The sequence below is a fragment of the Hyla sarda genome, chromosome 1 (genome assembly GCF_029499605.1).
Source record: "Hyla sarda isolate aHylSar1 chromosome 1, aHylSar1.hap1, whole genome shotgun sequence".
NCBI classification, from domain to species: Eukaryota; Metazoa; Chordata; class Amphibia; order Anura; family Hylidae; genus Hyla; species Hyla sarda.
This window is the reverse complement of record NC_079189.1, coordinates 319,835,680-319,852,595: the sequence shown is the minus strand read 5'-3', so window position 1 is coordinate 319,852,595 and position 16,916 is coordinate 319,835,680. Positions and strand designations below refer to the sequence as shown.

The following is a 16,916-nucleotide window of genomic DNA, read 5'->3' as shown; positions in this document are numbered from 1 at the left end:
AGATTTTTGGGTAAAATGACTAATGTTATTACAAAATAGAATTGGTGGTGCAAAAAATAAGCCATCATATGGATTTTTAGGTGCAAATTGAAAGGGTTATGATTTTTAAAAGGTAAGGAGGAAAAAACGAAAATGCAAAAATGGGAAAACCCTCCGTCCCCAAGGGGTTATAGAGAACCTGACATCAATTTCATACTGCCCAAAGCATGTGCAGCATAAGACAGCATACAACAGTCTTTGATTTGATCTGGATTTCTACTGTGTATCAGAGAAAGCAAGGATTCAAAAATGACCGGGGAACGGGGCTATAAGTCACTGGGCCCTTCCTCTTTTATCTTTGAATTTTCACCCCATTTCTAACTGGTTTTTAAACTTTGATTTTACAGAAAACATCAGTGTAGCGGGGTATGTTATATCTGGTTGTAACAAGGAAGACTGTCATTGCATTATTACAATCATTTCAATGTTTTTCAATGAATTTCTTACTTAGTTTCTTATATGTGCCAGTCATAGTCTCACTTTAAATAGCATTAAAATTGCCTTTTCTCATTTTCTATATACAAAGCATTAAAATTGCCTTTTCTCATTTTCTATATACAAAGAATTACTTATCTTTTACATACTGCAGTACCTATATTGATATAGTCATGGCATGATGCATCAAAGGAATGCTCGGTTATGAAGGTAAAAATATTCCCCTTACATACTTGTTTACAGCACGATGACCATTGCTGAGTGAGTCAGGGCCTTGTAGTCCCTTCTGACTGGTTCAGTGAATCTGACAAATGGGAGGTTCTTTATTTCCATATGGGCTTTGTTCGGCTTAGTTCTGTGCAGTGACTGTATGGGGTGTGAGATATCCCAGGGGAATTATCTCAGGGATCGTCCCTCTAACATCAGAGGACATGTTTTCATGCAGGGGTAACCACGTCACATCAGCTGCCTTGTGAAGATCTGGCTCCTCACCAGGTTTATTAGGTTGCAGGAATAACAAAACAAAATAAAGCCAAACAAAGCCCTCGGCACCTTGGCCACTAACTAAACTTTTATAGCTTGCCCTAACTATGCCAGAAGAGGGCTCACCCCTTTCACACTATAAAAACACTTCCATTATGAACGCCAGTTTGGAAATCGGCAGTTATACGGCCGGTACAAAATACCTAACATACGTTAGAAAATCCCATTATAGTCTATGGGATTTTTCTAATAGCCGTTTTAACAGGTTATTGCCTGTTATTAATAACGGCCGTTATTTTGTGACGGGCGATAGTAACGGGAGAATTAGTGCATGCGTTATTTCTCCCGTTCATTCGCCCGTCACTAAATAATGGCCATTATTAATAACCGGCAATAGCGGTTTAAAACGGCTATTAGAAAAATCCCATAGACTATAATGGGATTTTCTAACGTATGTAGCAGTTTAACCCTGCGATCGCCCACTATTTTATAACGGGTGCTATATAACAGGTACTTTTCATAGTGTGAAAGCACCCTAAACTGACTCACTGGCTTCCTTAAAAGCACTTCCCCTCTCTTCCGGGTTTCATTCATTAGGCACAAGCTGGAAGCATATCCCAGGTCAGGCAGGCAAACACACCCTTTCAGTTCCTGACTATCACAGGGGGCATGCATATTTAATGAAGGGCCTCGTGAGCAGGAAAACCTGCCCTATGTGCGAGGCCACACCCCTTTCAATAAATATGCAGGTCCCCCATATAGTCACTGCACAGAACTCAGTTGAACACAGTCCATATGAAAGTAAAGTCCCACCCATCTGACAGATTCAATGGATCAGTCAAAAGGGACTACAAAACTCTATAACTAAGCAACAGAGGGGCCGATCATAACGCTGTAAATGGGTATGTAATCAGCCCCCCCCCCCCCCCCAAGCTTTCTACTGGTTACTTCAACTCATTTAATAGATCCTCTTTAATAGATATATATAGATGTTTAATAGAGATCCCTTTGTGTAGACCTAATTTCCTGTGATAATGCTCAATTCCATCATCAGGGCTGGTGCAAGGATTTTTGCCACCCTAGGCCAGAGGAATTTTGCCGGAGCTTGACCCTACCCATTTTTCTCTGCCCTTTGACACACCCACCTTACTACTGGGGTGAAACACTGTAACACACCTCTTGGCTTATAATCACTTTACTACTGGGATGACACACTGTAACAAACCTCCTCCTCATGTAATCACCTTACTACTATGGTGACACACTGTAACAAACCTTCTCGTCATGTAATACCCTTACTACTGGGGTGACACACTGTAACAAACCTCCTCATGTAATCACCTTACTACTGGGGTGACACACTGTAACAACCCTCCTTCTCATGTAATCTCCTTACTACTGGGGTGACACGCTGTAACAACCCTCCTCCTCATGTAATCTCCTTACTACTGGGGTGACACACTGTACCATAATTACTATACTACTGGGGTGACATCCTGTAACAAACATACATAATCGTTCACTTACACATGCTGTAAGAATCCACACACAAGCCCCCTTCGGCTGTCAGCAGCACCATCATTGTCCTCTTTTGCCGGAGCGGTGGTGGAGGGGTGGAGACAGAGTTGTGATGTCATGGGGCCGAGGACATCATCGATTATGCCTGTCTGCCTCTGAGGAGCACATCACCGCTGAAAGCAGTACTCCTCTGAGGCGGACAAACGTGATTGCCCGGAGGGGGGGTGTGGCGGTGGTGCTGGCAGGGCGTTTGCTTCGAATAAGAGGCGGGTGCTTCGAAAGCTGGCTGGCTACTAACTTTTTTTGCAGCAGGCAGAGCAGCGTCCCATCAAGAGGGCGCTCTAGGCGGCTGCCTATTTTGCTTATAGGCAGAATCGGCCCTGTCCATCATTTTGTATACTGGCCAACCATGAGAGAACCACTCCTCTAGATAACAATTTTTCAATATAATGTTGTATGGGTGTTTTAGGGGTCCTTTTCTGTAATGAGAGTTCTTTTTTAGTACCAGATCCATTCTACTTTTATCACACTTTTATCATACTCAGCTGACTGTCCCAACTAACAAAGTAGAGATTGCCCTCAATAAGCAACTTTATAACGCCCCCTACTGCTAAATCAAGTAGATTAATGCTACTGGTTTATTCAAAGAAAACTGTTGGGAAAAAAAACTTAAAAATGACTGCTACACATTTGGAATAAATAAGAAGTTGGGGAGATAAGAATATAATGCCTTTATTTCCTTTTTAGGTGACTGGTTATGTATCTCACATGATAAATGTACTTTATTAAAAACACATTTTACACATTAAAAAGAAGTAACTGAAAGATAATAGAATAATGAATCATTCACATAATCAAAATCTATGTCTTGAATGTCACTGAAAGCCATGAAAAAGACAATGGTTGTTGAGTTTGGCAGTTAACACATTTGACCTTATTGGTTTTCAGTGTAACATAAAGAAATAAACTAAAAATATTACTCTTATATAGTATGAGAACTTATGTAACAGTAGAGTTAAAGCAGTGGTGTATAGTACTGATGCTCCACTTGCTCCTGTTCAAGAGGAAAGCCAAGGACCTCATGTGTTTCTGTAGCTGGTCCAAGATCAGACATTACTTCTTTATCTGCAAAAAAAAAATTAAAAATAGTTTTACTAGGTACCATTAATACCTTAAAAATGTGCATGACAAAAAAGCTACAGGGCAACTTTGGCCATGACACAGGATGCACAGTAATTTACACACAATGCGGACACATTTACTTGTATTAGGTGTGATGCATGCAGCATGACTGCGATTCTTGAAGAAGAAACCTGTGTTGTGACCAAAGTTGCCACATAGTCAATTTGCCAAATTGCCAAAATCTTGTGATAATCTCATAGATCTAGCAAACTTTCATTAGGGTACAGTTCATGATTTAAAAATATCCTTAGATTCCTGGTAACTACTACATATTTTATTTACTTCTGTCCTGTTGCTTATACAGTACTGTACCAACATATGTCATGTTGTCACCACAGTCACTAAGTGTACCGTCCTATTTTTCTATCTTAGATACACATATACTGTATATAACACAACGGACAATTTCGTTAAGATAGCGAGGCGATAGCCTCGCTATCTGAGCGCTATGCATAGTCTGACACCCAAGTCCATTGGCATCTCCAACTAGGAGCATCGAGTCGCTTTTTGTGCGGTGAGTGCGGATATTCTTTGTATTCTGCTATTACCACTTATTGATATCTATTTCGATGCTTGTTTCCAGCACCACCGCTGACTCTCTGAACAGTGTTCCATTGCTGCACTGACATCTGTTAACCTGTGAGCTACCTTGATAACTGATAGTGCCATCCTGCATATCTACTTACATTTGTATGAATAAATGTAAAGTTATGCATCTGGGTACTAATAACCTGCATGCATTATATGTCCTAGGGGGAGTAAAACTGAGAGAGTCACTGGTAAAGACTTGTGTACTTGTGTACTTGTAGATCATAGACTACAGAATAGCATGCAATGTCAGGCAGCTGCTTCTAAGGCCAGCACGATATTGTCATGTATCAGAATAGGCATGGACTAGCCCGACAGGGACACAATACTACCCCTTTATAAAGCATTGGTACGGTCTCACCTGGAATATGCTGTTCAGTTTTGGGCACTGGTTCATAAAAAGGATATCCTAGAGCTGGAAAGAGAGCAAAGGTGTGTAACTAAACTAATAAGGGGCATAAAAATTTTTAGCTATGAGAAAAGATTAAAGCAATTAAATTTGTTTACTCTTGAGACATTTAAGAGGAGATATGATCAACATATTTTAGTATATAAATGGCCCATACAAAAAATATAGTGAAGAAATTTTACAGGAAAAACCCCTCCAAAAGACAAATGAAGACTTCGTCCATCTGGAGAAAAAAAAAGTTTAGTCTTCAGGAGTGACAAACCTCCTTTACCATAAGAACTGTGAATTTATAAAACAGTCCCCTTGAGGAACTGGTCACAGCAAAACTGGCTTAAAAAAAAAAAAGCTATGATACATTCTATAACATTAATGTGTATGTAGAAATATAGAATCAAATCCCATCCCCTTCATCTACCCATACACCTTGCCTTCACTGCCTTGGTTGAACATGATGGACGTGTCTTTTTTCAACCTTACTATGTAATGGTGGCCTACTAGAAGCACTAAGATTTTTTGTCTGTTATACATTTATATAATTTATGAAATGCCCTTTAGTGTACATTCAAAAGGTAAAAATCCTTCTGTAGGACATTCTGTAGTAAATTCTTATACTGCTGTCAGTTTTTAATGATTCCATGTCCTTTCTGACTTCTGTCTGGTGTATTGATATCATGGAAGTCATACATAGATTTAAATCCTTTCTAAGGGTGGGTTCACATTACGCTTTGATCATAGGGTCACCGTATCCGGCTGGGGGGAGTGAAAACTGGGCGCTCCCGTATCCCAGCCTGACCCTGCCTGTATCTCATTCATTTGAATTAGCCGACCGGAGTCAGAAAATGATTCTGGACGGCTCATTTTTGCCCTGTATCCGGTTTTATGACCGGACCTAAAACCGTAGTATGCCGCAGTTTTAGGTCCGTTCACAAAACCAGATAATGAGTAAAAATGAGCCGACCAGAATCACTATCTGACTCCGGTCGGCTAATTCAAATGAATGAGATACAGGCAGGGTCAGGCTGGGATACGGGAGCGCCCAGTTTTCACTCCCCCCAGCCGAATCCGGTGACCGTATTATCAAAACGTAATGTGAACCCACCCTAACTTCAGTACAGTGATTCCTCTAGTTACAATGTCCTCAGGTTACAATATTTTTCAGCACACAATGTTCTTTCTTGGACCATTGTAACTTGAAACTATACTCAACAAACAATGTCAGAAACACTTTGGATCAGTGGCTCAAATCAATGACTGGAAAATCTGCCCAATCAGATTGGGCATTTCACTGTTAAAACCCCTGTAGTGTTGTGCACTGATTTGTTTGATTTGTGCACTGATTTGTCTAGTAGCACCTCCCTACAGTGTAATGCAGTACTATATTACTCTTTATCTGTGCCAGGACTAGCTAAGGTTGGCTCCGTTTTATATCTCCAGTACACTGTGCACTGCACAGGGCCCTAAAGAAGCCCACTATGTAAAATGAATGTAGCTTCTAGCTACTATTTCTGACATTTGTATATGAAGACTCGTCTTATAAGTGTTAGTTAACTTGTCACTTTTCTTTAATCTCCAATTCTCTGTACTTTGGGTGACATTTTGGAGACTTTGGAACCAGTTGCTAGTTTTGGGAAACACTAAAGCATGGAGGTACTCTATCTACCACACAAAAATCTGACCGAGAATTTAGCCAAGGAGTGATACCCTCTCAGCACTCCAGAAAATAGTAGAAATAGACAATCAGTGATTTGGCTTCTTCTCCAGGGCTAGATATGCTACGAGTGTGTTGGGCTGTATTGGGTGGGTGTATGTATTTATGAGTATGTCAATGTGTATGTATATAAATGTGTGAATGAGTGAGAAGAGAATGAATGAGAGGGACAATATAGTTAATCTGCTTGTGGTTTAGAGGATGGTGGTTGAAAATGTATTGTGGGTTAGTTAGAATGTGACTATGTAGAGGTGTGAAACTATGTAGGTGAAAGATGTGGTATGACTCTGTATCAAATAAATCAATGTCTATGTCCAAGATATGAAAAATAATAATTTTATACAGTATAAAATTACATAAAATGGGAGTGCAGGATCCTTGCACTCACTAAGGCAATTACACTAATCAGATACAGTAAGTTGCCTAAAATAGAATTAATAAAACATATATCACACTTGCCGCATATGTTTTATTAATTCTAACTTAGGCAACTTACTGTATCTGATTAGTGTAATTGCCTTAGTGAGTGCAAGGATCCTGCACTCCCATTTTATGTAATTTTATACTGTAGTTCAATAAAATTATTATTTTTCATATCTTGGACATAGACATTGATTTATTTGATACAGACTCACACCACATTTTCACCTACATAGTTTCACACCTCTACATAGTCACATTCTAACTAACCCACAATACATTTTCAACCACCATCCTCTAAACCACAAGCAGATTAACTATATTGTCACTCTCATTCATTCTCTTCTCACTCATTCACACATTTATATACATACACATTGACATACTCATAAATACATACACCCACCCAATACAGCCCAACACACTCGTAGCATATCTAGCCCTGGAGAAGAAGCCAAACCACTGATTGTCCAGTTACTAGTTTTACCTAGGGCTATGGTCTCAAGATACAATGGTTTCAATTTACAATGTTCGTCTTGAAACCAATTAACCCCTTTACTCCTTAGCCTGTTTTGACCTTAAAGGGGTACTCCAGCCCTAAGACATCTTATCCCCTATCTGTCCGTCACGCCCCCTCCCATAGACTTGCATTGAGGGGGCGGGGCATGACATCACACGGGGCTGGGCATGACATCACATGGGGCGGAGTTGTGACATCATGATACTCCATCCATGTGGTTGGGAGGCATAAGACTTGGAGCCTCCAGCGCTTCCTGCAGTGCTCACAGGTGGGTGCTGCATGCTAGATTGGAGATTCCCCAGCGGCGAGACCCCCGTGATCAGACATCTTATCCCCTATCCTTTGGATAGGGGAGAAGATGTCTTAGGGCCGGACATCTTATTTTTTTTCGTGACATATTGTACTTTACATAAGTGGTAAATTTTGATTGATATATTAAGCGTTTTTTTTTTTTTTTTTTGTTAAAAAAAAATCCAAAATGTTGTGATTTTTTTTTTAAAAATAGCCTTTTTTTTAGATTTTACATTTATGGCACACCAAATTAATGATTAATTTACATCAATAATATCTCTACTTTATGTTCCCATCATTTGATAAACATTCTTCACTTTTTTAGAATGTTAGAAGGTTTATAAGTTTAGCAGCAATTTTCCAGATTTTCAGAAAATTTCTAAATCTGATTTTTCAGGTATCAGTTCAGTTCTGAAGTGGATTTGAGGGGCCTGTATGTTAGATACTGCCATAAATCACCCCATTTAAAAAAAACTGCACCCCTAAAAGTAGTCAAAATTACATTTAGGGTATGTTCACACATACGCAGATTTGATGAGCAAGATTTGATGCACAGGATTTTCTGCTGCAGATTTCAGTGTAAACTGAATGACTGAGCAAAGCTTCTAATCGTCAGTTACAAATCCTGCGCATCAAATCTGCACAGTATCCTGTACGTGTGAATGTACCCTTAAGATGTTTATTAACCCATTAGGTGCTTCACAGAAATGAAAGCAAAGTGAATTTAGAATTAAAAAAATTTCATTTTTTTTTGCAGATTTTCCATTTTATGAGGTGGTATAATAAAAAAAATCTATTCTGCAGTTGTTGTTTTTTAATACATTTTCTTTTCCTCATTTGTCATGGGGTATAAATGACTAACTTTGCTCTGCAGGTCAGTACAATTATGGCGATACCAAATTTATATACTTTTTTTTATATGTCACTACACTTAAACCATAACAACTATTTTTGTTTAACATGCTTGTAAATGGCCGTATTCTGAGAGTCGTAAATTTTTTACTCATTCACCGATACAATTGTGTGAGGACTCTTTTTTGTGGGACATGTTGATGTTTTCAGGGGGACTATTTTTGGGTGTGTAATATATTATATATATATATATATATATATATATATAACATTTATTTTATTATTTTTATGTATGTATATGTAAAAAAAATTCCCATTTTTTCCCATTTTTTTATTTCTTTTTCAATTTTTCAATTTGTTTTCAATTTTTTTAACACATCACTTTTTTTTTTACTGATCATACGCATAATACAGTAGATTAAACATCTGTACTCTGCTTTATTATGCCTATGTCTGTCAGAGATACACTGACAGGCAGAGTATAGCAGATAAGACTCTACTTTAGGTAGAAGCTGATCGGCTTCCATAGCCATGACAAGGTAGGCCATTGTCAGTGCCGATCCAGAACAGAGGGAGTTCCCTCCCGCTGTAAACCTAATAGAGGCTGCTGTCACCCTGAGAGCAGCATTTATAGGGTTAAATCAGGATCGGAGTGACGCTTGACCCTGAGTGCTGCAGCTGGTCTCCTCCGACGGGGCTTCTCCTCTACTCCGATCGCTTCACTGTCTGAAGCAACGGAGGAGGGGGAAGGAGGAGACCCCACAAATGTCACTACTATTGGTCTGTCAGTACTGACGGACCAATAGCAGCAATTGCCGGCCGAGCTCACTAAACTGTCACAGTGCCCAATGGTGCTCTGGTGATACCAGATATCGTGGTGATACGGCAAGTCAGCCCTAATCACCCTGTAGGTAATATTGTGTGGGGACAGTAATGCTGATGCTAAATTGAATCCACACAAGGCCATTAATAAATAATTTTAAAAAAATTGTATAGACCATAAGCGGCATGCCATACTCAAAGGATTTAGAAAATAGAATTCTATGTCAATAGGACATGTTATTAGAGTCTATGCAGGGAGGTTCTAGACACTAAGGACTCCACAAATCTCCCACTTTAGATAAGGGCCGATATTTATCATTGTCTTTAGACATTTTTTTTTATGTTTAGAAAAGACGCAAATAAGGTGCAAGCAGGGTTTATTTGCGCCTTTTTTGCGCCTTTTTGTTTACTCATTTCTGCTGATTTTGAGTTGCAATCCACTGATTTTGGCAATACACATGATATGGAAGGGTTTTATGAACTGCGCCTTTTTGTGAAAAGGCGCAAAAAAGGCGCAAAGCCACTGAAAAGTCTCTAAAACTACACCAGCCCAGACTTAGCTTAGCTTTTTGGTGTATGTGAAGATAGAAATTTCAGAAAATGTGACCTGCACAAAAATTATCAAATGCTCTGTGAGCATTTAATAAATGTGGTGCTCCTACACATTACCAGCACACACAAAAAAAAGGTGTAGAAAAATGCTTCACTTACACCTACAATGATGAATGCCGGTCAAGGTCTTTAAAGGTCTTCATTATTTATCTATTTTTATATAACAATATCAAGGTTTTATCAACAAAAATGTTACCTTGTTGCAAAGATGTAGACTCTTGTGGTAAATGTCCACCAGCATCTTCATGTATTAGAAGAGTCACATCAGCAGTGTCTTCTTTACTCACAGTGGGCGGTGAATCTTCATGATGCACCAGGGGTTCTTTCTCGTGCTCAACATGATCTTGCGGCACCTCAGACATAAGCTCAAACTTTTTTTCTGCCTCCATTTCAAAGTGTTGCTCTTGTCTTGGTTCATGTTGCAGTTCATGGATCGGTTCATGTTCTGATTCTGGTTTAGGCTCAGGTTCAGAATGTGGTTCAGGATAAGGCTCAGGTTCACGTTCCTTGACTTGCTTCCTTCTTCCACGTCCAGTTCCTTGGGTTTTTCTTTGACGTTTGCTGCTAGTCTGCTCTCTAACAATTAAAAAGTATTTTCTAAAATATATATTTTTCAATAAATTCGCGAGAATCTCCACAAACTAAAATGTAATGACCAATTTTAAATGGGTATTCCTTCTGCACCTGTGTTGAGATTAAGGATTTCTGACCTTCTCTGAACTGCTTGCAGATGGTGGAGGTGGTTAGAAAGCCTTAAAGGTGTACTCCGCCCCTAGACATCTTATCCCCTATCCAAGGGATGGGGGATAAGATGTCTGATCACGGCGGTCCCGCCAATGGCATTCCCTGCCTTGTCCCTGCTGCACCCGGCGTTCATTAAAAATGCCGGCTGTGACACCGGAGGCTCGTGAGGTCATGGCCATGTCCCCCTCGTGGCATCACGGCCACACCTCCTCAATGAAAGTAAGTCCATGGGTCGCCACGTCAGCGCTGCACTGCTAGTCATCAGGCCCAGACGACTGTGGTGCCACAGCAGAGATCGCAAGGGGTCCCAGCGGCATGAGCCCCCCCCCATGATCAGACATCTTATTCCCTATCCTTTGGAGAGAAAAACTGTATACACTAGATTTATCAAAACCTGTCCAGAGGAAAAGTTGCCCAGTTGCCCATAGCAATGAATCAGCTTGCTTCTTTCATTTTTAACAAGGCCTCTGCAAAATTAAAGAGGAAGTCTGATTGGTTGCTATGGGCAACTGGGCAACTTTTCCTTTGCACAGGTTTTGATAAATATTCCCCTATATACTTTACTATACAGTTAAAGCACACATTTAAAATGGGTTATTTCATCAACCTTATGGTCCTAGTTTAATCAATCTAAGACAAAAACTGCCTGGTTTTGCCCATAGCAACCAATTACAACTCAGCTTTCATATGTTGTGATTGGTTGCTACGGGCAATCCGGACCGTATTTGTTTCAGACAGATTGATAAATCTGAACAATTGTGCAAATAAAAAGTGTAGAAGGATGTCACAAGTTGAACCCACTAATTTTAGATTAAGCTTGGACTCTCGCTTTGGCTGACCCAGCCTATCCATACAGTACATTATCAGCTATTCATATGTTCATTCATGTATTGTATAGACAGTCACAGCCACAGCCTTCGCTGAGCAAGACTTAAAGTAGGTATTCGGTTAGGAAAAAATCTTAGGCTATGTTCACATGGGCAATGTTCCTACGGAAACTTTCCATGCAGACATTGCACCGACAGTGGAGCGCTGGGCAGAACATGCAGGCCCTAGGACCGCTTGGAAATGCGCCGTCTCATAAACTTACTGCGCTGTTACTTATTACTACACTAATTAGTTATTGTTACACATTGTTTCAAATACTTCAATATTAATTCATAGCATTTAGTACTATTGTTTTCCCCTGAAAATTTACCCAAAAACCCACTGGTAAGTGTCTTTCTGTTGAGCCTCTTCTTTCTTCCTTTTCAACATTTCTCGATCTCTTAAACGTCTTCTTATATTCACTGGAAAAAAAACATAGGCAAGTATATATATGTTTGCACAAATTTATTAAATTAATCAAATTAAAACAATTTAAAGGCTATGACTACATGGCAGATTTTGCTGACAGTGTCCCTAGTGTTTGAATCACATGTGGCAGCTTGTGAGTAGAAATATCTTAGCATTGGATTTAGATTGCAGCATGTTGTGCTTCTACTGCACAGGTCACCATGACAATATCTTTTGCAAGCTTCTGTTCTTAAGGACTGAAGGACTAAGGGTGTACAGGTACGACCTTGAGTCCTGGTGCTTAAAGGGATACTCCGCCCCTAGACATCTTATCCCCTATCCCAAGGATAAGATGTCTGATCGCGGGGGGTCCGCCATCTCCCCTGCCATCTCCGGGCCGGCACCCCAGTGTTCTGAACATTATGTTCAGAACGCCAGCTTCGGGCGGCCGTAGTTTTGACCTCATGCCACGCTCCCTCCATTCATGTTCAGAGCGCTGGGATGCCGGCCTGGAGATTGCAGGGGGTCATTTGGATAAGGGATAAGATGTCTAGGGGTGGAGTACCCCTTTAAAGAGTTATTTTTATTTCTCTTTGTTATTCCGTAAGCTGATTTTGGCAGTCTGACCACCGGAACCCCATCGATCCTAAGAACAGGGACAATATTGTCCCCAAAATAAATGGTGCACACTGTGTGTGTTTGTGTGGCCAGTGCTCCATTCATTCTATGCCAAGGGCTGAACTTGGTTTGTTGGCCCCACTAATATGGAAAGGGAATAACAAGTTGAGATGGGAATACCCCTTGTATTTTCTTGTCTGCTTTGGCTATGCAAGTGCTCCATGCACTAATAATGCACTCTTAGACTCATATACTAGTGGTTTTTAGACTGGTTGGCTTAGAGTGGTTTTCCAGGACTGTATGTTTGATGGCCTATCCACAGGCCATAAATTGTGTTGGCACCCTCACAATCAGCTGTTAAGTGCCCTGCACTACACAATGAATGGGGCCAAAAGCCTCTGCACTAGTCACTGTGTATTGGCTGCACTGGGATTCTGCAGCTTAGTTTCCATTGAAATGAATAGGAGGTGAGCTGCAGTAACCCAGTGCCACCACTACATAATTAACGGCGCAGAGGCTTCCAGACCCATTTACTCTGTAGTGCAGAGCACTGGACAGCTGATCGTGCGGATGCCATGTTTTGGTACACCACAGATCATCAATTGATGGCCTTTCTTGTGATTAGTCCTGAAAAAACCCTTTAAGAACACTGTGACCAGATGTTAGCAGAGAATCCAAAGTGAGAAAGTAGCAGAAAATATAAAGTACAGCTTGTTACAAGGCGTATAATTAGGCAAAAAAACACTAGAAAAAAAGCTCTTCTAGCTGTTTTGACTGCATATATCCATGTGCTATATTAAAATTTACCGGTCATATCACAGAAAACATAATACTCATATATGTTGCTTACTATGTCATGCAGATTCTTTACATGTCTTTTTTATGTGTTTAGCTTCTGTATTTGGCTCACCCTTTGCTCTGCTGCTCGCTCTTTCTTACATCCACTGCTCAGGAAGAGGCAAACATTAAGCCTGCCCTCACCATGCTTTCACTTCTGCCCTAAGTCTGCTGTGCTTGGTCTTTTCATCCAATCACTGCAGGCTGCTCTGTAACCCCCTCCTCTCTGTTTTCATGCTGCAATATTACAAAGAGAAGGATTATCAGAGCATGCCTGCATTTTGTAGAGGTTAGGCCGCATTCACACTGCGGAAATTCTGCATATCTGCATCAGCATAATTCCACATCAATTTCCACATTGTTTGATTAATGTGCAGAATTCATGCAGAATGTGTGCAGAATTCATGCAAAAATTTCTGCAGATTTTCCTACAGAATTCTGCATGATCAGCTCCTTTTTTAAGCTTTAAAGATCGCTAAAAATGGATGTACATTGCGTTTTTTTGTTAAATTTCGTAGGTTATCCCAAGAAAAAGAAACAGGAGTGATGCTGTATGGATGCTAGAAATTGTAGGTAACGAATTACATTTTTTTATAACAAATTTTTATTTAATTTAAACATGGGGAGCCATTATTGGGAGCGGGCAGTGAGTAAAGAAAGAGCCTCCGACATCGCAACAACGGAAGACGGGTATGTATAATTTTATGTGATAGTTTTAAACTTGAATTAATGGTGACTGTATAGTGTGATATGTAATTTTATTAAAAATATAGAAGGAGATTTATCAAGCTCTGTAGTAGAATTTTTTTGTGTAAAACAGTTGCACGTACTTGCGCTTGTTCGACTTTTCCATACATGCTGCTACTTTTTGATTTTTGCTTATTCCAAAGCAAATTTCTGAAATCTGCTCACGTAGTCATTTATTTTTTTTTACTTTGCAGTGGTCATGTATTTATCAAATGCGATAGTCGCTATTTACGAAGAAAAAAAAGTGGCATCTCCATTTAAAAGTTGCATATGTATTCCAGGTCCAACCTGGCTTACGGAAAGTGCACATGTCTGCAGAAAAGGACATTAACATCCACTTTAATAACTGTTCTTGTTCTACATCATGGAAAAAAGCTACTACATTAATGGTAATGTTAATTATCGAAAAAAATTAATTATATAACTAATAACTATTATTTTTAAGGTTGAAAATGCACACTGCACACCCTGTTAATTTTAGGACATGTACATGCTGGCATACCCACTGAATTTTAAAATGAATGTTGTGCACAAAAATATTGTGTAAGAATTTTTACAGACTACGTAAATAACCCATATGTGGCACAAAATTTTTTCCTTAAAAAAAAGAAGAAACATCCATAGTAATACGGCTTCATGCACACTTTGGGGTGGGTAACGTACCAAGAGTTTTTATTTTTTTTATTTTTTTGTGGCTTCACTATTGTTTATGTGCCTGTTATTGCTGCGCAGTCCGCAGTCTTCCTTCCTGACGTAAACTCCGCCCTCAGTGCAGCAACGCAAGACTCCGCCCACCAACGTCACAAAATGTGGGCTCAAAATTAAACATAAAAGCCTCCAGAGTATGGATATTCATGGTGCGGCATAGTATGTTTTTAATATTTTTTTTATTTCTGAGAAGGGCAGATAGGTTGTTGCAGGATAGTTGGAGTGCAGCTATTTAGTGCCAGGCCGGCCAGTCAGGGTGTCACCCGATGCAGTACCCCCCCTCCCCGTCACTCTCTAGCAACACTACTGGTAATAAAGGGTAGATAAAGAACTTTGGCTATTAACATAAGGGAAAACTTTTCTACTTTAAAATATGCTTTTGTAAGCGGGTTTCACAGGTTTTGCTTACGTGTGATTTATTTATCAAGGTCGTGCAACTATTTTATAAATAGGTCTCATGTAAGCAAAAGTAAGTTAAACAAAATTGTCATATAAAAGCCATACGTTTGAAAAGAATGATAAATCTCCTTCATGAAGTTTAACCTTTTGTGTTATGTCATAAGCATTTTATAAATCATAAAAATTGTTATATGTGTATAAATCTGTTTCGCTAACTCTCACTGCTGTTATCTTTCATTACAGATTTAAAATTGCTGATCTGAGCTGTCAAATGTCATGTTAAGTGGCAAAACCACAAACTTAATTGGCCAGGCCACAAACTCAATAGGCAAAATCACAAACTCTGGTGGGAACTTTTTATTTTATTTTTTTTCTTCAAATTAACTGGTGCCAGAAAGTTAAACAGATTTGTAAATTACTTCTATTTCAAAATCTTAATCCTTCCAGTACTTATCAGCTGCTGTATACTACAGATATACTAAAGAGAAATTTGTGAAGTTCTTTCCAGTCATACCACAGTGCTCTCTGCTGACACCTCTGTCCGTGTCAGGAACTGTCCAGAGCAGGAGAGGTTTTCTATGGGGATATGCTTCTAATCTAGACAGTTCCTGACATGGACGGAGGTGTCAGCAGAGAGCACTGTGGTATGACTGGAAAGAACTTCACAAATTTCTCTGTAGTATATCTGTAGTATACAGCAGCTGATAACTACTGAAAGGATTAAGATTTTGAAATAGAAGCAATCTACAAATCTGTTTAACTTTCTGGCACCAGTTGATTTGAAAACATTTGTTTTCCACCGAATTTCCCCTTTAATTGCCTATTACATTTTAATGAACTGATGCCAGAAAGTTAAAGGGGTACTTCGGTGGAAAACTTTTTTTTTTATTTATTAAATCAACTGGTGCCAGAAATGTAATTTGTAAATTACTTCTATTAAAAAATCTTAATCCTTCCAGTACTTATTAGCTGCTGAATACTACAGAGGAAATTATTTTCTTTTTGGAACACAGTGCTCTCTGCTTAATCACGAGCACAGTGCTCTCTGCTGACATCTCTGTCCACTTTAGGAACGGTCCAGAGCAGCATATGTTTGCTATGTGGATTTTCTCCTAATCTGGACAGTTCTTAAAATGGACAGAGATGTCAGCAGAGAGCACTGTGGGCATGATGTCAGCAGAGAGCTCTGTATTCCAAAAAGAAAATAATTTCTTCTGTAGTATTCAGCAGCTAATACGTACAGGAAGGATTACAATTTTTTAATAGAAGTAATTTACAAATCTGTTTAACTTTCTGGCACCAGTTGATTAAAAAAAAAATGTTTTCCACCAGAGCACCCCTTTAAAGTTAATGAGAAATAAATTCACGGGGAATTCCGCACGGAAAATAAGTCCTTATTAGAGACATTCTAGGATATTACATGATGTCCACGTCTTATACATATATCTGTGTGTTATATTGTATTGTATATTTATATCTATATATAAACTTTAAGTTGGAAACTGCAGGAGAGCTCAGAGGTATATTGAGCCACTGTGTTCGCTCCAGCGAGTGCTCTCTGCATTCTGATAAACAGGACAGGAGTGAGAACAGAGGAGTGCTCGTTCAGCCCTTGCTGGACTTTGACCTAGCCCGTGCTTCAGCTGGGACAAAGATAAAAGACTCCAAGTAGTCTTTTTTATGAAGTATATTAGAAAGGTTAATGTTTT

The 16,916-nt window shown here is 39.4% G+C and overlaps 1 protein-coding gene across 4 annotated transcripts in view; it reads right to left on the bottom strand.

Moving 5' to 3' along the window:
* Positions 1 to 3,191: 3,191 nt before the first annotated feature.
* The window catches only part of HEMGN (hemogen), a 31,550-nt gene continuing 17,825 nt past the window's right edge, over positions 3,192 to 16,916 (bottom strand). For 2 of the 4 annotated variants that reach the window (XM_056552106.1, XM_056552108.1), the window contains exons 2-5: positions 11,822 to 11,912; positions 10,076 to 10,455; positions 4,607 to 4,660; positions 3,192 to 3,600 (exon numbers count right to left, since the gene is read on the bottom strand). In XM_056552106.1, the coding sequence (XP_056408081.1) occupies positions 3,491 to 3,600; positions 4,607 to 4,660; positions 10,076 to 10,455; positions 11,822 to 11,912 (635 nt within the window). In that variant the 3' untranslated portion in view covers positions 3,192 to 3,490. The remainder of the gene's footprint in view (positions 3,601 to 4,606; positions 4,661 to 10,075; positions 10,456 to 11,821; positions 11,913 to 16,916) is intronic. The other 2 variants (XM_056552107.1, XM_056552110.1) reach the window with 1 other exon arrangement.